Source organism: Suncus etruscus, chromosome 4 (genome assembly GCF_024139225.1).
Source record: "Suncus etruscus isolate mSunEtr1 chromosome 4, mSunEtr1.pri.cur, whole genome shotgun sequence".
NCBI lineage: Eukaryota > Metazoa > Chordata > Mammalia > Eulipotyphla > Soricidae > Suncus > Suncus etruscus.
This window is the reverse complement of record NC_064851.1, coordinates 133,336,920-133,359,613: the sequence shown is the minus strand read 5'-3', so window position 1 is coordinate 133,359,613 and position 22,694 is coordinate 133,336,920. Positions and strand designations below refer to the sequence as shown.

The following is a 22,694-nucleotide window of genomic DNA, read 5'->3' as shown; positions in this document are numbered from 1 at the left end:
AAGGGGAAAAAAAAATAACCTTTATTTTCTGATGTGAGTAAGCTACCATTACAATGGCTATTCTAATTGGTGTGAAATGGTAGCTCAATGAGGTTTGGGTTAATTTAAGAGTGAGTGATATTGAGCATCTTTTCAGATTACATGGCCTTTTTTATATCTTTGAGGAAATGCCTCTTCAAGTCTCTAGCCTGTTTTTTTAAACTGGGTTTTTTATATTTTTGTGTTTAAGTTTAAAGAATTCTTTGTCTTATTCTGAATATTAACCCCTTATCAGATATGATATATAAATGTTTTCTATCATTCTCTGGATTGTCTTGTTCTCTATTAATGGTGTGCTTTGATCACAATTTTGATCCGTTTGGCCACTTTTTTGTTTGTTTTACCTTTATGTCATAACTAAGAAATTGAAATGATTGCTAAATTCAATATTTTTGAAGCATATATGTTTTCTTTTAAGAATTTTATAGTTTTATATTTTTTGATAATTGAGTTTGCATTTTGTTGTAACAAGCAATATAAAAACATTATTGTGGTAGGCTTGGGGTAGGGGTGGGAAACTCCAGGCAGCAGGAGAGAGAAGATCACACTGGTGGTGGGATTGGTGTTAAAACATTGAATGCCCAAAATATTTATATTATTTGTAATACAAATAGTTATTTGTAAGCTACAGTATTTAACTAAAGTTAGAAAAAATAATTTTGTGGGGAGGAGGGAGATTTGGGACATTGGTGATGGGAATGTTGCACTGGTGATGGGTGGTGTTCTTTACAAAAAAAAAAGAAAAGAAAAAGAAAAAATAATTTTTTAGTTTTAGCTTTACATTTATACTTTTGATCCACGATGATCAACTGTGAAGTCATTTTACATGTTTGTTAAATATGGATCCAGTCAGGATTGTTTGTTTTCCTGTTTTGGTACACCCAGTGATGCTCAGGGGTTATTCCTGGTTCTACACTCAAGAATTACTCTTGGTAGTGCTCAGGGGTCCATATGGGATACCAGGGATTGAACCTGAGTCAACCATAGGCAAGACAAGGACCCTAACCACTGTGTTATCCTTCTGGTCTATGGATCCTAGTTTCTTAAAAACTAAAATTTGACTGCTTTCTTATTATTAAAAACCTAATCTGTTTAAGTGAATATGAAGTTTTATGCAGTGTGATTCCATATATGTCATGAAAATTTTAAAATTAAATATGTAGAGAGAAGTATATAATGAATACCCCAGTTATCTGTATCTGCAGCATGACTAATTCAATACCTTCTAGTTTCCCCTCCCCTCCCTAATACCTCACTACTTTTGTTTCATTTACACACTGCCCATGCTAATTTTTACTGAAATTCTTAAAGTTCATCACCGTCATTATGTCCCTTTTAATACCTATAAATGTATATTTTTATAAGCTTAATATTTATTTTGCTTCTTTTGTTTTGGTTTGGTTTTTGGGCCAGGCCTGCCTGTACTCAGGGATTAGTCCAGGCTATGTGCTCAGAAATTACTCCTGGCAGACTCAGGGGACCATATGGTATAATGCTGATCAAACCTGGGTTGGCAGCGTATAAGGCAATGCTCTCTACCCACTATGCTCTTCTCTCTGACCCCTGTTTCTCTTTCAAGACAAATACTTTATTAGTATCAGGTCTAACAACAATAACACAAATTTCTACTGTCATTTAGTATTCTGTTAGTGATTGGCACATTTTTTTGTTTGTTTGTTTTATGGGCCACACCCAGCAGTGCTCAGGGATTACTCCTGGCTCTGTGCTCAGCAATCATTCCTGGCAGGCTTGGAAGACAATTGGTGCAAGGCAAATGCCCGACCTGTTACACTATCACTCCAGCCCCAATTGGCACATTTTTTTTGTTTGGTTTTTGGGTCACACCCGGCAGCGTTCAGGGGTTACTCCTGACTCTATATGCTCAGAAATCATTCCTGGAATCATTCCCGGCAGGCTCGGGAGACCATATAGGATGCTGGGATTCGAACTACTGTCATTCTGCATGCAAGGCAAATGCCTTACCTCCATGCTATCTCTCTGGCCCCGGCACATTTTTATTCTAGCGAAATTGCTACTTAGGAAAAGGTTAAAATACTTTTCCACTAATATATTAGTGTTTCCTACAACTTTAAATTATTAAAGCTTGGGGCCGGAGAGATAGCATGGAGGTATAGTGTTTGTCTTTCATGCAGAAGGACAGTGGTTCGAATCCTGGCATCCCATATGGTCCCCTGTGCATGCCAGGAACGATTTCTGAACATAGAGCCAGGAGGTACCCCTGAGCACTGCCGGGTGTGACCCAAAAACCAAAAAAAAAACTATTAGAGCTTAACATTTCTGTTGCTGGTCTGTGTTAGTATACATAAACATGCATTTACTCATTTTGTCTCTAAAGTTGTAGTTAAAAATATTATAGTGTAAAATATTTATAAAAGCAGTAATGGATGGATGGGACTAAAATGAGAAAAACTTTATATATCATTATATGCCTTTACAAGTATTGCTATTTTGTATTTTAAAAAGAACCTAATGTTGTTACATTCCATTGTGGAGGGCCCACATCCCAGCTTTTTGCTTTACTTTATGGGATTCTCTTCCATCTTCCCTGGCACCTCTTTTTTTTTCCCTTTAATTACTTTTTTTTTAATTTATTTAAACACCTTAATTACATACATGATTGTGTTTGGGTTTCAGTCATGTAAAGAACACCACCCATCACCAGTGCAACATTCCCATCACCAATGTCCCAAGTCTCCCTTCGCCCCACCCGACCCCCGCCTGTACTCTAGAGAGGCTCTCCATTTTCCTCATACAGTTCAAAATGTAGTTATTTCCCTAACTAAACTCATCACTCTTTGTGGTGAGCTTCCTGAGGTGAGCTGGAACTTTCACCTCTTTTCTCTTTTGTGTCTGAAAATTATTCTTACAAGGGTGTCTTTCATTTTTCTTAAAACCCATAGATGAGTGAGACCATTCTGCGTTTTTCTCTCTCTCTCTCTGACTTATTTCACTCAGCATAATAGATTCCGTGTACATCCATGTATAGGAAAATTTCATGACTTCATCTCTCCTGACAGCTGCATAATATTCCATTGTGTATATGTACCACAGTTTCTTTAGCCATTCGTCTGTTGAAGGGCATCTTGATTGTTTCCAGAGTCTTGCTATGGTAAATAGTGCTGCAATGAATATAGGTGTAAGGAAGGGGTTTTTGTATTGTGTTTTTGTGTTCTTAGGGTATATTCCTAGGAGTGGTATAGCTGGATCGTATGGGAGCTCGATTTCCAGTTTTTGGAGGAATCTCCATATCGCTTTCCATAAAGGTTGAACTAGACGACATTCCCACCAGCAGTGGCTAAGAGTTCCTTTCTCTCCACATCCCCGCCAACACTGTTTATTCTCATTCTTTGTGATGTGTGCCATTCTCTGGGGTGTGAGGTGGTATCTCATCATTGTTTTGATTTGCATCTCCCTGATGATTAGTGATGTGGAACATTTTTTCATGTGTCTTTTGGCCATGTGTATTTCTTCTTTGTCAAAGTGTCTGTTCATTTCTTCTCCCCATTTTTTGATGGGGTTAGATGTTTTTTTCTTGTAAAGTTCTGTCAGTGCCTTGTATATTTTGGAGATTAGCCCCTTATCTGATGGGTATAGGGTGAATAGTTTTTCCCACTCAGTGGGTGGCTCTTGTATCCTGGGCACTATTTCCTTTGAGGTGCAGAAGCTCCTCAGCTTAATATATTCCCATCTGTTAATCTCTGCTTTCACTTGCTTGGAGAGTGCAGTTTCCTCCTTGAAGATGCCTGCAATGTCCTGGAGTGTTTTGCCTATGTGCTGTTCTATATATCTTATGGTTTGGGGGCTGATATCGAGGTCTTTAATCCATTTGGATTTTACCTTCGTACATGATGTTAGCTGGGGGTCTAAGTTCAATTTTTTGCAAGTGGCTATCCAATTGTACCAACACCACTTGTTGAAGAGGCTTTCCCTGCTCCATTTAGGATTTCCTGTTCCTTTATCAAAAATTAGGTGGCTGTATGTCTGGGGAGCATTTTCTGAGTATTCAAGCCTATTCCACTGATCTGAGGACCTATCCTTATTCCAATACCATGCTGTTTTGATAACTGTTGCTTTGTAGTACAGTTTAAAGTTGGGGAAAGTAATTCCTCCCATATTCTTTTTCCCAATGATTGCTTTAGCTATTCGAGGGTGTTTATTGTTCCAAATGAATTTCAAAAGTGTCTGATCCACTTCTTTGAAGAATGTCATGGGTATCTTTAGAGGGATGGCATTAAATCTGTATAATGCCTTGGGGAGTATTGCCATTTTGATGATGTTAATCCTGCCAATCCATGAGCAGGGTATGCGTTTTCATTTCCGTGTGTCCTCTCTTATTTCTTGGAGCAGACTTTTATAGTTTTCCTTGTATAGGTCCTTCACATATTTAGTCAAGTTGATTCCAAGATATTTGAGTTTGTGTGGCACTATTGTGAATGGGGTTGTTTTCTTAATGTCCATTTCATCCTTATTACTATTGGTGTATAGAAAGGCCATTGATTTTTGTGTGTTAATTTTGTAGCCTGCCACCTTGCTCTATGAGTCTATTGTTTCTAGAAGCTTTTTGATAGAGTCTTTAGGGTTTTCTAAGTAGAGTATCATGTCATGTGCAAACAGTGAGAGCTTGACTTCTTCCTTTCCTATCTGGATTCCCTTGATATCCTTTTCTTGCCTAATCGCTATAGCAAGTACTACCAGTGCTATGTTGAATAGGAGTGGTGAGAGAGGACAGCCTTGTCTTGTGCCAGAATTTAGAGGGAAGGCTTTCAGTTTTTCTCCATTGAAGATAATATTTGCCACTGGCTTGTGGTAGATGGCCTTCACTATATTGAGAAAGGTTCCCTCCATTCCCATCTTGCTGAGAGTTTTGATCAAGAATGGGTGTTGGACCTTATCAAATGCTTTCTCTGCATCTATTGATATGATCATGTGGTTTTTATTTTTCTTGTTATTGATGTTGTATATTATGTTGATAGATTTACGGATGTTAAACCAGCCTTGCATTCCTGGGATGAAACCTACTTGATCGTAGTGGATGATCTTTTTAACGAGGCATTGAATCCTATTTGCCAGGATTTTGTTGAGGATCTTTGCATCTGCATTCATTAGTGATATTGGTCTGTAATTTTCTTTTTTGGTAGCATCTCTGTCTGGTTTAGGTATCAAGGTGATGTTGGCTTCATAAAAGCTATTTTGAAGTGTTTCTGTTTGTTCAATTTCATGAGTCTTGCCAAGATTGGCAGTAGTTCCTCTTGGAAAGTTTGATAGAATTCATTAGTGAATCCATCTGGACCTGGGCTTTTGTTTTTCGGCAGACATTTGATTACTGTTTTAATTTCATCAATGGTGATGGGGGTGTTTAGATATGCTACATCCTCTTCCTTCAACCGTGGAAGATTATAAGAGTCCAAGAATTTATCCATTTCTTCCAGGTTCTCATTTTTAGTGGCATAGAGTTTTTCAAAGTAGTTTCTGATTACCCTTTGAATCTCTGTCATATCAGTAGTGATCTCTCCTTTTTCATTCCTGATACGAGTTATCAAGTTTCTCTCTCTCTCTTTCTTTGTTAGGTTTGCCAGTGGTCTATCAATCTTGTTTATTTTTTCAAAGAACCAACTTCTGCCTTCGTTGATCTTTCGGATTGTTTTTTGAGTTTACACTTCGTTGATTTCTGCTCTCAGCTTTGTTATTTCCTTCTGTCTTCCTATTCTTGGGTCTTTTTGTTGAGCATTTTCTAGTTCTATTATCTGTGTCATTAAGCTACTCAGGTAAGCTCCTTCTTCCTTCCTGATGTGTGCTTGCAAAGCTATAAATTTTCCTCTCAGTACTGCTTTTGCTGTGTCCCATAAGTTCTGATAGTTTGTGTCTTTATTGTCATTTGTTTCCAGGAACCTTTTGATTTCCTCCTTGATTTCATCTCGGACCCACTGGTTATTGAGCATGAGGCTGTTTAACTTCCAGGTGTTATAGTATTTCTTCTGAGTCCCTTTGGAGTTCACAAATAATTTCAGAGCCTTGTGGTCAGCGAAGGTAGTCTGCAAAATTTCTATCCTCTTGATCTTATGGAGGTATGTTTTATGTGCCATCATGTAGTCTATCCTGGAGAATGTCCCATGTACATTGGAGAAGAATGTGTATCCAGGTTTCTGGGGATGGAGTGTCCTATATATATCCACTAGGCCTCTTTCTTCCATTTCTCTCCTCAGGTCTAGTATATTCTTGTTGGGTTTCAGTCTGGTTGACCTATCCAGTGTTGACAAAGCCGTGTTAAGGTCCCCCACAATTATTGTGTTGTTGTTGATATTATTTTTCAGATATGTCAACAGTTGCATTAAATATTTTGCTGGCCCCTCATTCGGTGCATATATTTTTAGGAGAGTGAATTCTTCCTGCTCTACGTACCCCTTGATTAATATAAAATGTCCATCTTTGTCCCTTACAACCTTCCTGAGTATAAAGTTTGCATTATCTGATATTAGTATGGCCACTCCAGCTTTTTTATGGGTGTTGTTTGCTTGGATAATTTTTCTCCAGCCTTTTATTTTGAGTCTATGTTTGTTCTGACTATTCAGGTGCGTTTCTTGTAGGCAGCAGAAGGTTGGATTGAGTTTTTTGATCCATTTAGCCACTCTGTGTCTCTTAACTGGTGCATTTAGTCCGTTGACGTTGAGAGAAAGAATTGTCCTGGGATTTAACGCCATCTTTATTTCAAAATTTGGTGTGTCTTTTGGGTAGTCTTGTCTTAGATTGGGTCTTTCAGTTTTTCTCTTAAGACTGGTTTTGTGTCTGTGAAGTTTCTGAGCTGTTTTTTGTCTGTGAAACCATGTATTCTTCCGTCAAACCAGAAAGTGAGTTTTGCTGGGTATAGTATTCTGGGTGAAGCATTCATTTCATTCAGTCTTGTCACAATATCCCACCACTGCTTTCTGGCATTGAGTGTTTCTGGTGCCAGGTCTTCTGTAAATCTCAGGGAAGCTTGCTTGAACGTGATTTCCCCTTTTGATCTTGCTGTTTTCAGAATTCTGTCTCTATCTGTGGGATTTGTCATTGTGACTAGGATGTGTCTTGGGGTGGTTTTTCTGGGGTCTCTTTTGGTTGGTACTCTTCGGGCATGCAGGATTTGATCACATATATTCTTTAGCTCTGGAAGTTTCTCTTTAATGATGTTCTTGACCGTTGATTCTTCCTGGAAATTTTCTTCCTGGGTCTCTGGGACTCCAATGATTCTTAAGTTGTTTCTGTTGATCTTATCATAGACTTCTATTTTCATCTGTTCCCATTCTTTGACTAATTTTTCCATTGTCTGCTCATTTGCTTTAAGTTTTTTGTCCAATCTCTCCTGCTGTATGGAATTGTTATGTATCTCATCTTCCACAGCACCAAGTCTATTCTCAGCTTCTGATACCCTGTCCCAGAGCTTATCCATTTTGTCATTCACTTCGTTTACTGACTTTTTCAGTCCTGTTAGTTGACATGTTATTTCAGTTTGGAGTTTTGTGATTTCTGTCTTCATATTTTCTTGGTTCTTATTAGTGTTCTGTTCAACTCGATCCATGGTTTTTTGGAGTCCGTTGAGCATCTTCCATATTGCTAGTCTAAAGTCCTTATCTGAGAGGTTGATTAGTTGGTTGGTCATTATCTGGTCCTCAGAATTGTCATCTTCATTCTCTATGTCTGATGCTGGCCTGCGTTGTTTCCCCATTGTCACACTTGTATTGTGGGTTTTTCTACGTGTTGTGGTGGTATTCATTGTCTATATGATGCAGGCAGCACACGCCTCTGGCTCCTCCCTTTCTGGATGGGCTGACTTGCCTCTAAGGGAGGGGAGTCCTCCGTGGATGAAGCCTCACACTGAGTCAAATCTTAGGCCCGAGCATGCAACAGAGAAGACAGTCCGGAGAGAAATGTTTGCTTCTGTGATATAGCGCCGTTCTTAGTGTGATTTTTCCTTCTTGTTGCAATGGAGTTTTTTCCTTAGAAAGAGTGCACGGCCGCGTAGCAAAGCGGAGCGGTCGTGCTCCACTGGAGCCTCTTTTTGCCCCACTCGCAAGAGTTTCACGCAAGAGGACAGTAGACAGACATAGACAGGTCACACTCACAGTTTTTCACAGTTGGGCCCCACTGGGCCGGTGAACTTTCGCGGATTTTCCCCGCCTGGTGTCACACACAGGGAGCCAGCTTTTGCAAAGCTTTGCCGGTTTTTCGCCTGGCATCTCTTTAACACCCTTATTCCCCTCCCCATCTCACTTTTGTTTTTGATTTTGAGCCACACCTAAAGATACTCAGTGGTTACTCCTGGCTCTACACTCAGGAATTATTCCTGGCAGTGCTCAGGAGACCATATGGGATGCTGGGGATTGAACAAAAGTTGACCATATGCAAGCTCCTTACCTGCTGTATTATCATCCCGCCCTCCAGCCCCCCACCTCTTATAACTTCCCTCTGGTCTTCTATCATTTCTTTCATTATCTTAATCTATACTTGTATGCACACATAGCAGTATACAAATGAGTGCATCTTTAATGAAATCCAACTGAGGTTTATGTATTGTATCAATGTCAATTTCCTGGTTTTGATATTTGTATAACTCTGGTTATATATACAAATGAAGAAAATTGAGTAAAGGGATATGAGATCTTGCTGTGTTACTGCTTAGAATTATAAAATTAAGAAGGTTTTTTTAATTACTCATATTTTTGTTTGTAAGTTGTTTTGGTTATTGGACCACTTCCTCTGGTGTTCTGGGGGAGCCATATGATACTGGGAATAGAACCTGGGACTCCCAAATGCAGCCTTTTGAACCATCTCCCTGGCTGCAAATTTTAAAAGTTTAACAAAAACATCAACATAACAACCTTGTGTAAAATAATTATTTCATTTTTAGGAACCTGGTGGACAGTAACAAACTTCGGTGAAATTTCAGGAACAATAGCAATTGAAATGGATAAAGGAACCTACATACATGCACTTGACAATGGACTTTTTACACTGGGAGCTCCACATAAAGAAGGTTTGTATCCGGTAGAAGAAGTGGAAGGGGAAACTACTTAGAGTATGTATTTTATAACACTTTGCTAATTTCTAGCTAGACTCAAGTATATGCCAAAAAAGTTCAACAATTCTATTTTTCTTTTCCTCACCACTTAGCATATTGCCTTTCCACTATAAGTATTTGAAAAATTTCTCTTTAGTTCCAGAGAGTCAAGAAACAGAAAGTGGAAAGACAAAGAAAATCTAATTGTCATAGATTTGAAGTATTGTTCAGCCCCTTAACTAATTGAAATATAAATATAATGATTGGAAGTTTTCTTACTCCCTTTGAGCCTATCAGAGGAAGTGCTGCTTGTATAAAAATAATTAGAAGAGATCATTTGATCTGGATATCTACTCTTTAAATAATCTTTTAGCTTTTAAAAGTAGTAACAACTGCTTATTTGTCTATGCTTTCTGTTGGTGGAGGGATGGGAAAGTAGACACCACCTAGGGCTTACTTTTGGCTCTGTGATCAGGTTTCATTTATGGCTGTTCTTTTGGAGAACTGTATGTGGTGCTGGGGATTAAACCCTCGTCACTTGAGCTCAAGGCAGGTGCCTTACTCACTGTACTATTTCCAGCTCTATGCTATAATTTTTTTTTGCGGGGGCGGGGGATTGATTTGAGGCCACACCCGTTCTCGGGGTTATTTCTGGCTCTATGTTCAGAAATTACTCCTGACAGGTTCGAGATCATATGGAATGCTGGGGATCAAATCCGGGTCTGTCATGTGCAAGGCAAATGCCCTACCCACAGTGCTATCACTCCAGTCCCTCAGTGCTAAAATTTTGTCTCATTTTTAGGGCCATGGCCAAAAAGTCAGGACTGCTCTCTGCTTGGCTTTCAGGGGTTGATCCAGTGGTACTGTGGGACTGTGGTGTGATCCTAGGCCTCTTACATTGCAACAATCTGGGTGCTCAGCCTATTGAGCTGTCTCTCTGGCCCCACTGTACTCAGTTTTATCAGATTATTATAGAATTTATATGCAATTTTAGAAGGAAAGATTTCAGAGCCAAATATTAGATATGCATGTATTTGTAAAATATGTCAAATTTATTTTAAAATATTTTTATTCACAGTTGATGAGGGTCCAAGTCCTCCAGAGCAGTTTACAGCTGTCAAATTGTCTGATTCCAGGTAAGCATGATTTGAGTGAAAATAATCTTTGTTTTTAAGTTAATTTAATTCACTGAAAATTATCCTTGTATAATTAGCTCACAAAATACTTATGATTCAAGAAGCAAAATAAAATTCTTTTGAAAAATAAATTTTATGACATCTTTAAAATATTTTATCAGGGTTAGAGCAATAGCATGGAGCATAGGTCATTTGCCTTGCACACAGCTGACCAGGTTTGATCCCCAGCATCCAACATGGTTCCCGAGCCTGCCAGCAGTAATTTTTGAGCATAGAGCCAGGACTAACCCCTGAGCACCAGGAGTAACTCCAGAATACCCACCACTAAATAGTTATATCATTGTCTATTCTATAGATATTTAGATACTATTAAATTATATTCACAATAATCGAACCTTTAAAGAATATTTAAATAAATAGAAAATGAAGATTAATAATGTCACAGACTAGCAGATCACGTGAAGAAAATGTAACAAAAACTGACCTGATTTGCTATAACAGAACCACACTGACTAGGATCCAAGATCAATATAATAAAAAAGATTATTTTTGAAACCAGGAATATTATGTAATTATTGAGTTATAGAAATCAAACATATATTTTACTCACTTATATATTTTGTTTTGTTTTGTTTTGGGGATAGACTCTGCAGTGCTCAGGGATTACTCCTGGCATTAGGGGTAGGGAGAACACAGGTGCCCAGGTAAAGTGCAAGGCAAGTACCTTGCCATCTATACAATCTTTCTGACCCTTTACTCACTACTTTTACAATTTTATAAGCTGATCTGTTTTACTCTTACATTGAAAAAGTACAAATTGATACTTTAGTTGGAAAATGCAAAAGTTGAATTTTAGTACTCTGGCAGTCATTTATATCAACATAATGACGTGTATAAAGTCAATTCCGGCATCACTGGAAATTGGTGAACTAAAAATTAGAAATCCTATTTTTTTTCCTTAAGAAATCAGATGAACCCACCACCACCACTTAAAGAATTAAAAAAAAAAAAAAGAAATCAGATGAAGATGATTTCCATTCTTTCTTATAATATCTAATAGGTATGGTTTAAAGAGTTTTCTATATTTATTATTGTGGAGAATTTAAGATAATTTAAATACTGTTAAGGTCTCCAAAGTATTTTGTGCACTGTGTTAGCTTCTCTAGACACTACTGCGTGTCATTAGAGAATTTTAAAGAGTTAAAGCAGAGGAAAATAAATCAGTATAAAGTTTACTTTTGAAATAAAAAAAATAAACATAATTAATATTCAACTAAAAATATTTGCAGAAGCCTAAATAGTGAGTTCTCTCTTTCCTGTGTTATATAGTATTTTAACACTTAGAGAAATAAAAGACCCCATGTGGACAAAAATTAAGAAACTAAAAAGAAAATGAATATAAATGTCATATACAATAATAAGTGAAAATTAAATTAAATTCTATTTTTCTATATTTGGTTTTCTAAATATTTTTAAAGGCATGACAGGAGAGTTCTGATTGAGGGGTGTCATTTTTGTTTAATTTGGGTGCGAAAATAAATAGATACATTTTTTTCCGCTGGAACCTTGTAATGGGAGCTTGAAGTTAATCATCGCTGGTTAGCTTAAAGCACTGAGTGCATGTTTCCCACGAGACATCACCTAGTTATCTGAACAGTCTGGAGCAAATCCAGAGCAATCAGACAGGGATAGCCCCTAGCAGCATCTTGTGTAAACATCCCCAAAATAAATAAATTAATTAAAACAGTACAAGGTTGTGTGTAGAAAACTATACTATTTAAAACACTAGCCACTAGTTTTTGAACAGTTGACTGACTTTATACACACAACATACATACATGTTTACACAAATGTCCTTTCTTCTTCAACGTTATTGTTTAACATATCTCTTTCTGAAGAATTGCTCTGAAGTCTGGCTATGGAAAATACCTTGGTATAAATTCAGATGGACTAGTTGTCGGACGTTCAGATGCAATTGGACCAAGAGAGCAGTGGGAACCAGTCTTTCAAGACGTAAGTGCTGTTGCTTCTTGTCACTGTCAGAGAAAAATCTCTTACCAGTCAATGAGAACAGATGTTCTAATAAACATAAAAATCTAGAGCAACATGGGCTAGACTAGAGCGATAACGCAGTGGTAGGGTGTTTGCCTTGCACACGACTAATCCAGGACGGACCTCGGTTCGATCTCCGATGTACCATATGGTTCCCAAGCCAGGAGGGATTTCTGAGTACATAGCCACAGTAACCCCTGAGCATCACTGGGTGTGGCCAAACCCCCCCCCCAAAAAAATATCTAGAGCAGCAGTAGCTTTATCTGCTGTCATTTCTGTGCATCTCTTAAGCCCTTTTACATGATCCTAATATTTATAATAATTATGCCAACAGGAAAGTCAATATATCATAAAGCCAGGATGATGAGAGAACATTAGGAATGTTAACTTTTTTGAGAGACTAAGTTATATAAATTTAAATTTAATGAAAATCAGACTTAAAAGTCCCTGTTGGCAGATGTGGAGCAATAGTTTAGTTGATAGGCATTGGTCTTGCCTGCAGCTGACCTGGATTCAATCCCAGAATGCCATATGGTCTTGTGAGCTTGCCAGGACTGATTCCTGAGTGCAGAGCCAGGAATAACCCCTACACAATATCAGGTGTCACCCAAAATCCCCAGGTGAACTTGCTAAACTCCCAAGTGCTTAAGTATCACTACCAATGATACTTGTCAGGAGAGTTCAATGCCATAGTCTCAGAATGAGGCACTGCTCAGGCCCTGTGGTGCGAGGGACCACCAAGACCTTCCTAGCAATACTCAGGTACTCCAGGTATACCCTGTAATGCACCAGGGTAAGTGGTCCTTGACAGCACTCCCTAGCTACTGTGCTATCTTCCCAGCCTCTATTCAGCACATCTTTTAGCCAAAAAAATCAGTCCAGCTTCACTTAAGCTAAGTAGTGCTGATAGAATATATTAAAATTATATATTGTGGTGGTTATTTCTTGAATCAGACTATGGATTTTTTTCTTAAGTCTTTACTTTCTAGGTTTTATTCAAATTCTTTATTTCGATTACCTTTAGAATCAAATGGAAAATATATGTAGTCACAAGATTTAAGAATTCTTTTTAGATATTCTCATAACTTTTTATTTGATTTTATTTAGGGGAAAATGGCTTTACTGGCCTCAAATAGCTGCTTTATTAGATGCAATGAAGCAGGAGATATAGAAGCAAAAAGTAAAACCGCAGGAGAAGAAGAAATGATAAAGGTAATAGTGATTAAAATTAAAAGTAATAATTTTTGTACACTAATACATGTCATATAATCGGACTACATCACATTGAAATATTAACTGGGGGAGACAGAGTGATAGTACAGTGGTAGGGTGTTTTGTGGCAGCCCCAGGATGGACCCGGATTCAATCCCCCGGCATCCCATATGATCCTCCGAGCCTGCAGGAGTAATTTCTGAATGCAGAGCCAGAAGTAACCCCTGAGTGATGCTGGGTGTGCCCCACCCCCCAGAAAAAATAAACACCTTAACTGAGCATAGCTTCTTCCTGGTTTTTTATTCTATATTTCAAATAAGCTTTATTTTTAAATAAGCCCCATAACAAATGACTAGTTTGTACCATATGGCAGAGAATTCCTATAAAGCTACAAATTTCTAGTTGGTTTTTGGGCCACCCCCAGCTGTGCTCAGGGATTACTGCTGACTTTGAGCTCAGAGATCATTTGTGGTAGGGTCCAGGGATTGAACCCAGGTTGGTTGCATGCACAGCAAGTTGGCCTTTAAGTGATACTTGTTATTTCCATGTATATGTGTCTTTTTCTGAATAGTTTCACATTTTTTAGGTCTTTGTTTCCTTTTCCCTCATTGAAAATTTTAATAGATAAGTTCATATTTTAAACTTTTAAAAAAAATATATGCAGAGATTGAGAAAGTACAGCAAGTTTTTTGCACACTGCCAACCCAGGTTTGATCCCCAGCATCCCACATATGGTTTCCTAAACCTGCCAGGAATGATTCATGAGTACAGGGCTAGAATAACCTACCCTGGCAACACCAGGTATGGCCTCTTCTTTAGCCTTCTGAAGTTTGTAAAAATAGGAATGTGATTTTCTTTTATCAAAATGGCATCCTATAAAATCTTCAACTTTGATTTTTCTCCTAACATATATCTTGAAGATTTTCCCTTATCTGTATATAGAAAAATTTTCACTTTTTTTTCCTTTTTTTGGGGGGGGGAGGGGTATTGGGTCACACCCAGCACTGCTCAGGGGTTACTCCTGGCTCTATGCTCAGAAATCGCTCCTGGCAGTCTCGGGGGACCATATGGGACGCGGGGATTTGAACCACTGTCATTCTGCATCTAAGGCAAACACCTTACCACTGTGCTATCTCTCTGGCCCCACTTTTCTTTTTCTTAAAAGTTTACCCAGCATTCCAAATTAAGGATGCACCATTCTGGGGCCGGAGAGATAGCATGGAGGTAAGGCATTTACCTTTCATGCAGAAGGTCATCGGTTCGAATCCCGGTGTCCCATATGGTCCCCCGTGCATGCCAGGAGCGATTTCTGAGCACGGAGCCAGGAAAAACCCCTGAGCATTGCCGGGTGTGACCCAAAAACCACAAAAAAAAAAAAGGATGCACCATTCTTTTTTTTTTTTTAACTTTATTTATTTACTGATTGATTGATTGATTGATTGGTTTCTGGGCCACATCCAGCGGCACTCGGGCCAATGCTGGCTCTGCACTCAGAAATCAATTCTGGCAGGCTGGAGGACCACACGGGATGCCAGAAACCGAACCAGGTTCCTCCTGCATGCAAGGCAAATGCCCTGCCGCTGTGCCTTCTGTCTGGCCCCAACGATGCTCCATTCTTTATTTTATTAATTACTTATAGATGGAAATTTATGTTATTTCTAGTTTTTGCTCTAAAATACTTCATCACATAACTTTGAATACATATCACTTTGTAGGTACATAGGTACATCTGAAGATAAATTTTGAAAATGAAATACAAGAGTATATACATTTGTAATTTTGTTAGATACTGCCAAATTACCAACTGTAATTGGAAACTGTAGGGGTAAACTTACATTCCCACAAACATCTACGAGAAGCTGACTAGGTTGTTATGAGTATAATACTAGTTACTATATACATTTATAGACTCAGAGCAGAACTTCTAAAATTCAGTCCCTGGTATCCCAGAGTTCCTTGAGCTTCACCAGTGTAGCCTTGGAGTTCACACTACTGGTGTGAGCAGTGCCAGGTAGTCTGGGTAGCTCCCAGCCTTGGGCCAGAGCAGCATGGCATCCTCAGACTGTAACACTAAACCACCAGCTTGACCAGCCAAGAATCACTGGACGAGGCCCCTGATCACCCTGAGCACTGCTTATGAAATCCCCCTCAGCCTCCTTCAAAACAGGAAATGACCTAGGATTTTGTTATGGAAAAGTGTGAAGGGAAAAGATAAATGTATAATCAATAAACTTTGGGGTTTTTTTTGTTTTGTTTTGTTTTTTGTTTTGGGGTCACACCCAGCAGCGCTCAGGGGTCACTCCTGGCTCTACACTCAGAAATTGCTTGCTCGGGGGACCATGTAGGATGCCGGATTCGAACCACCTTCTTCTGCATGCGAGGCAAATGCCCTATCTCCATGCTATCTCTCTGGCCCCTAATCAATAAACTTTTAATTTCCAACTTGCAGATTAGATCCTGTGCTGAAAGAGAAATTAAGAAAAAAGATGATATTCCTGAAGAAGATAAAGGAAATGTTAAGCAGTGTGAAATCAATTATGTGTATGTATCCTTTCCTTTACATATAGAGCTGCCATTGAAGTGCTTCTCATGGTACCAAAATAAAATACTTGAAGGTCAATAAGAGGAAACCTAATCTAGATCAGTGTTTTTCAACCACTTCCTTTCCTTCTTGCTCCTTCCTCTGATCTCACTGTCCTATCAGTTGGCACCCTAGTAGTCATGTAGTGCCTTTTCCTTTTTTCACTTTTTCCTCTTTGAAAATTCTGAGTGCCCACAAATAACCCTATAACCCCTCGTTGGACATTGTTGGTAGACTTTAGGACAAAGCTCTGAGCTAATGCTCCTCTTTTGTTTTTTTCCTAATTGTCCCTGTTCCATAATAAAATGGTTTAACTTGCCAATACATAATGCCAATCAAATGCTATTTATTTCATGGGGGGGGGGGGGGGGGGAAATCAACTTCAGTCAACATTTCCTAGCAGAAGTAGGACTTTTGAGAGCAGCTCATACACCTACCTTGTTGATGATGGTAGAGCACTAAATTAATCTTTGTAGTTGAAAAAAACTGTAGGTCATTAAGGAAATACAAATAGATTCTTTAAGTACCTAAAAAATGTTATATATTTATAAGGTCATCAGTAAACAGGGATAGCCAAAATTTGTGATCTTTATTAACAAATATATTTTTTTAACAGAAAGAAATTTCAGAGTTTCCAAGACCATAAACTTAAAATAAGTAAAGAAGATAGTAAAATTCTTAAAAAGGCCCGGAAAGATGGATTTTTGCATGAAACGCTTCTGGATAGGTCAGTATTTCATTACTATTTCAACTATTTTAAGTAGACTATAAAGTATCATGTGTAAAACTAGTACTACCCATTTTAAGTATTATATTTTCAATTATATCACTATTTCTAATTTGTGATTGTGCAATATTATTTTTAAAGAACATCAAAGTTTGTGAAGATTGCCATGAAGTAATATTTTTAAAAATAAAACTCAGTTTCTATTATTTATAAACTTATTTCAAGAAATTCAGGTTTAACTGAAACTAATTTATAAACTAAGTTTTTTCTTTTTTTATAACAAGTAAAACTAAGGGTTAGTTTTAGTAGGCTTTAACTCAGTAAATTCTGTTACTACAATCAAATGGTACAGATTACTTAATAGTACAGATTATGTAAAAGATGATAAAAATGATCCATTTAAATTATAACACTAAATTAAAACACTTTTTTAATATAATTTTTATTTGATCATAGTGGCTTACATATTGTTGACAATAATATTTTAGTTACATATTAACATAATATCAGGGGGATTCCCATCACCGAATTATCTTCCCTACACCTCTGTTCCCATCCTACCTCCCATATCCTCCTCCCTCACCCCTGGGGCTGCTAGAATACATGGTCCTGCTGAGCCTAGCTTACTACTTAGTGGTCCTACACCTGTTTTTGGTCTTGGTGTACCTCTCTTGTTTCCTCCTCTAACTGGGAGGCAGTACTAGATAGTTCCAGTTATGTGGTTTTGTTTGAAGAAGAGAAAAGTGATAAACTGGGGTAAAATTCAAATACATCGAAAATGGGTGGAGTCCTTCTAGAGACTCTCATCATCGGTTTGAGACACGAAGGGGAAAAAGAAGGTGAAACACTTCAACAGTACAAAAAGAAGTGTCAAATAAAATATCCAGTGAGCACTCCAACAATAAAGATAAGCACCACATAAAAGCCATGGTCTTGAGATAAAAAACATGGCATAGCACCTAAAGAAAAAGAAAAGAAGAAAATAAATAAATAAATAAATAAATAAATAAATATAAATGGAGACAACAACTTGAGTAACCATACCAAAACGAAGAAATCGACAAAACCTAGATAGATATAAAAAAAAAATTGTATTGTGCTTTTATTTTTTCTTTTCCCTCAGCTTGGGGAACAGTAAATATTTGGGTCCTTCGAAAAGGAATTCCCTTGGCCTAAGAGATACGGGGTTTCTCCACCCTTGAAGTATATTGTCATGGGATTAACTATAGACTCCGTTCAGGTTCATTTACTCTCCCCTTGGAGCTATCTTGGTGTTTGGAAGACTTCTGCTTCGTCCTGGGTGATAAGATCAGATCTCTGTATCTAGAGATCTCGGTGTCTGCACAGGTCAAGAGGTGGAACTTATGATGAAGCTTTTCTTTGTGGTTCTAGAAGTTCTGTTCCCTCAGTGTCATTTTAATCCATCTTCTGTGTTTGGTGGTCTTGGTCTTTGTGCTGATCTTAGGATGGAGCCTAGGATAGCTTCTTTCGTTGTGTTTCCAGAAGACCCATTCTGTTGTAATTGTCTCAGACAGACCTTTGGAACTGGAGATCATGGTTGTTGTGCAAGTCTTAGCTCAAACCCTAGTCTAGGGCTTTTTTATTGGTCACAGGATACATACAGTCCGGTCATGGTTCTATCAGCCAGTCATCTGTAAATCACGCTCTTGGCTTTTGGACTGACCAAAGGGTGACAAGTCTTCTGATTTTGTCTTATTGTCAACTGGAGGGGTAGGATAACCTGCTCTTAGGTCAGGTTGTTCCCATTTTTCTCGTTGTCAGGATATCATATTAGAGCTGGCATTTGTTGGTGTCCAAGCAGTATTGAGGATGTCCCGGTTGGGATTTGTTTCCTGTAGCTGTCATGAAGAACTGTGTCGTTTCTATGTCTGGGATCCAAGGTTCAAGGCTGGACGGATGGTGTCTAATCACCTGGGGTCTAAGTTGGGTCCACATGACATATTTTCAAGGTGGGAGATGTCCCTGTATTGTAAACAAGTATGAGTTTTTATCCCTATTAGATAAGAGCTCATTTTTACATATAAGATTTCCCCTTTTATTAGTGTGTCTTTGCAGGGGGGAATGGTGCTACATTATATTGCCGATGCATTTGGGGGTGGAAAAAGAAGAAAACGGAAACAGGTCACACACCCAAAAAAGATAAAAATAGGAAAAAATATATGTGCTCTCTCACACACACACACACACACACACACACACACACATAAAAGGAACAAAGATTTTAAAAAATGAAATAACAAAGTAATTAAAGGAACAAAATGGTGCAAGAGACTATCTTACATTTGGGGAATATCAGGTAAAGAGGTAGTGCAATACAGGTCTTATACTTATGATGGAACTATAGGTTTCCCCATTGTCTTTTGAGATTTTCTGGTGGTATGTGGTTCCCGGGTGCCTTTACATCACACACCCTGACCTTCTTGAGATTGGCAAAAGCTTTGCGGCAGGGAGGTCTTGGGAAGAGTTCTTGCTTTGGGGATAATTTTAGAGCTAAGTATGGTTTCAAGTAACAGTTCACATTAGGAAGAGTTGGTAAGGAGGGCCACGCAGCATGAGTCAGCAGGGGAGTTGGTTGCCTTTTCTTGCCGGGGACGAGGTGTGGATTTAACTTGGTGCCCCTTCACTTGGGTTCTGGGTACTGGTTTGTTGGGGTAGGAGGTCAGTTTTGATGCCTAATAGATTAAGAACTGAGGGTGAAGAGTTTTAATAAAGTGGGAAATCTGGATGGGATTGAGGGGTGAAGGGATAGTCGGATTTCCAAAGGGGGGAAAGGGGAAAGTATATGGAAGGGACAGGAAAGAAGAGAAGAGAAAATACATTTAAAAAAAGCGAAGAAGAGAAAGAAGAAAAAGAAAAGAAAAAATAAAGTAGCAAGAAGAAAGGAGAAAAAGGCAAGGGAATGCTAGTTTGCTTGAATATGTTCGATGAGTAGGGCCTGTAAAATAAGTCTGTAGGTCACAGTTGCTGCTTCGGTGTTCTGGCTGGTCCCGTGCTTCAAGTCCTAAAAGAAGGTATAACCTAGAGATAAAGTGTATGTTAAAGAGTTTTCTCGGGACATTCTTGTTGTGCAAGCTGGGTATGGTATCTCGTGTGACTGGGCCCCGAGATGCCATCTTAGTTTGTCCACCCTTTGTATCCAAGAATGCCTATGGATAGAAAAGCTGAGAGGTTATTTTAAATATAGTAAGATTAAGGCATTAAAATATAGTGTTATGGGATGTTCCCCTTGGAGTCAGTGATTTCCCATGGTATTCTTTACCTGTAATCCTGTATAAGATCCCTAAGGGATTATTATGGGCCTTTGTAGTAGAAGGCTGATTAAATGCCTGTTCTCTCTGTGCTGTTGCTTCTGCTGTTGCTGGTTTCTTTGTGGTGTAATGTGTAGTCAAGAGTTTGTGTTGTTCTTCTTTCATGTGTTTTGGGCACTGCTCCCTGGTGTGTGTTGACTGTTACAGTGTTTGGAGTTTCTACCCTGTTAAACCCTGTTATTTGATTATTGAGTATTAGTTGTATATAGGGTGTATGTTCTAAGTGCTTCAGAATAGTGCTATCATTTTGTGTTTATCTTTTGTCTCCTGGCTTACTTCGTTTAACATAATATATTCTAGGTCCATCCACGTTGCTGCAAAGTCCATGATTGTATCATTTCTGACTGCCATGTAGTATTCCATTGTGTATAGATACCACATCTTAATGATCCACTCGTCTGTTGTTGGTCATTGAGGTTGGTTTCAAGACTTGGCTATTATACTGAGTGCTGCGATAAATAGTGGGGTGCACACATACTTTGAGATGAATGTCCTTCCGACTTGGGGGTAGATACCTAGGAGAGCAATTGCTGGGTCAAATGGTAGCTCAATTCTGAGTTCCTTGAGCACTCTCCAGACTGTTCTCCATATGGGTTGGACTAGGGGGCATTCCCACCAGCAGTGGATGAGAGTACCTTTCATACCACATCCCCACCAGCAGAGGCTGTTCCCATTACTTTTTATGTGAGCCATTCTCACTGGTGTAAGGTGGTACCTCATTGTTGTTTTGATTTGGATTTCCCTGATGATAAGTGAAGTGATCATGTTTTCATGTATTTCTTGGCTATCTTTCGGTCTTCCTCCAAGAAATGTCTATTCATTTCGTCTTCCCATTTTTTTATGGTTTTATTTGGTTTTGGGGGGCTCAGCTTTCTGAGTGGTTTGTATATTCTGGATATAAGCCCTTTATCTGATATGTTGGTTGAAAAGATTTTTTTCCCAGTCAGTTAATTGTCTTCTTGTGTTATGTAGGGTTTCTTTTGCCATGCAGAAGCTTTTTAGTTTGATGTAGTCCCATTTGTTTATGTTTGATGCTAAAGTTCTTGCCATTGGTGCTCCATCCTTGAAGACCTTTTTGATATATATAGGTCTTCGAGTGTTCTACCTATTTTATTCTCTATAAATTTTATAGATTCGGTCTAATTTCGAGAGCTTTGATCCATTTTGAGTTGATTTTTGTATAAGGAGTGAGGTATGGGTCAATTTTGAATTTCTTACATGTGGTTTTCCAATTGTACCAACACCATTTGTTGAAAAGACTTTCTTTGTTCCATTTCAAGTTCTTGGCTCTTTTGTCAAATATTAGTTGACTGTATATCTGGGGGTTTATGTCTGGAAAGTCTGTTCTAATCCACTGGTCTGAGGCTCTGCCCTTGTACCAATACCATGCTGTTTTGATCACTATGGCTTTTTAGTATAGCTTCAGGTTAGGTAGTGAGATGCCACCCAGCTACTTGTTTTTTAGTATACGTTTGGCTATCCTGAGTTTTTTGTGGTTCCAGATGAATTTTATGATTTATTTTTTTGTTTGTTTGTTTGTTTTTTGGTTTTTTGGGCCACACCTGGTGTTGCTCAGGGGTTACTCCTGGCTGTCTGCTCAGAAATAGCTCCTGGCAGGCACGGGGGACCATATGGGACACCGGGGATTTGAACCAACCACCTTTGGTCCTGGATTGGCTGCTTGCAGGGCAAACACCGCTGTGCTATCTCTCCGGGCCTGATTTATTGTTCTAATTCTTTAAAGAATGATGTCTGAATTTGGATTGGGATTGCATTGAATCTATAATAGTAGTTTTGGTAGGATAGTCATTTTGACTATGTTGATTCTACCTACCCATGAGCATGGGATGTTCTTCCATTTCCTTAGATCCTCTTCAATTTCTTTCTGGAGTGTTTTGAAGTTTCTCTGGTATAGGTCCTTCACTTCCCTTGTAAGGTTGATTCATAGGTACCTTATATTTTTTTATACTATTTTAAATGGAGTTGTATTTTTGATCTCTCAATCCTCAACTTCATTATTTGTGTAGAGAAATGCTACTGTCTTTTGTGTATTGACTTTGTAGCCAGACACTTTGCTGTATTGGTTAATTGTTTCTAGGAGTTTTACTGTGGACTCTTTAGGGTTTTCTATGTATATCATCATATCATCTGCAAAAAGAGATAGTTTGAGTTCCTCTTTCCCAATTTGGATTCCTTTGATTCCCGTCTCTTGTCGGATTGCTATTGCTAGGACTTCTAAAATTATATTGAATAAGAGTGGAGAGAGTGGACAGCCTTGCCTAGTTCCTGAGTTTAGTGGAAAAGCTTCTAGTTTTTCACCATTAAGGATAATGTTGGCTGTGGGCTTTTCATAGATAGCTGTAACTATCTTTATGAAGGTTCCCTCTAACCCTATTTTGCTGAGTGTTTTCAACATAAAAGGGTGTTGGATTTTGTCAAATGCCTTCTCTGCATCGACTGATATGATCATGTGGTTTTTGTCCTTCTTGTTGTTGATGTGATGTATGATGTTGATTGATTTACGTATGTTGAACCAACCTTGCATTCCTGGGATGAAACCCACTTG

At 38.5% G+C, this 22,694-nt stretch overlaps 1 protein-coding gene across 1 annotated transcript in view; it reads left to right on the top strand.

The window, feature by feature from the left end:
• The window catches only part of FRG1 (FSHD region gene 1), a 45,884-nt gene that overhangs the window by 11,445 nt on the left and 11,745 nt on the right, over positions 1-22,694 (top strand). Inside the window, exons 3-8 of the mRNA XM_049772404.1 lie at positions 8,942-9,067; positions 10,170-10,227; positions 12,126-12,240; positions 13,387-13,491; positions 15,941-16,032; positions 16,689-16,799. Coding sequence (XP_049628361.1) covers positions 8,942-9,067; positions 10,170-10,227; positions 12,126-12,240; positions 13,387-13,491; positions 15,941-16,032; positions 16,689-16,799 — 607 coding nt within the window. The remainder of the gene's footprint in view (positions 1-8,941; positions 9,068-10,169; positions 10,228-12,125; positions 12,241-13,386; positions 13,492-15,940; positions 16,033-16,688; positions 16,800-22,694) is intronic.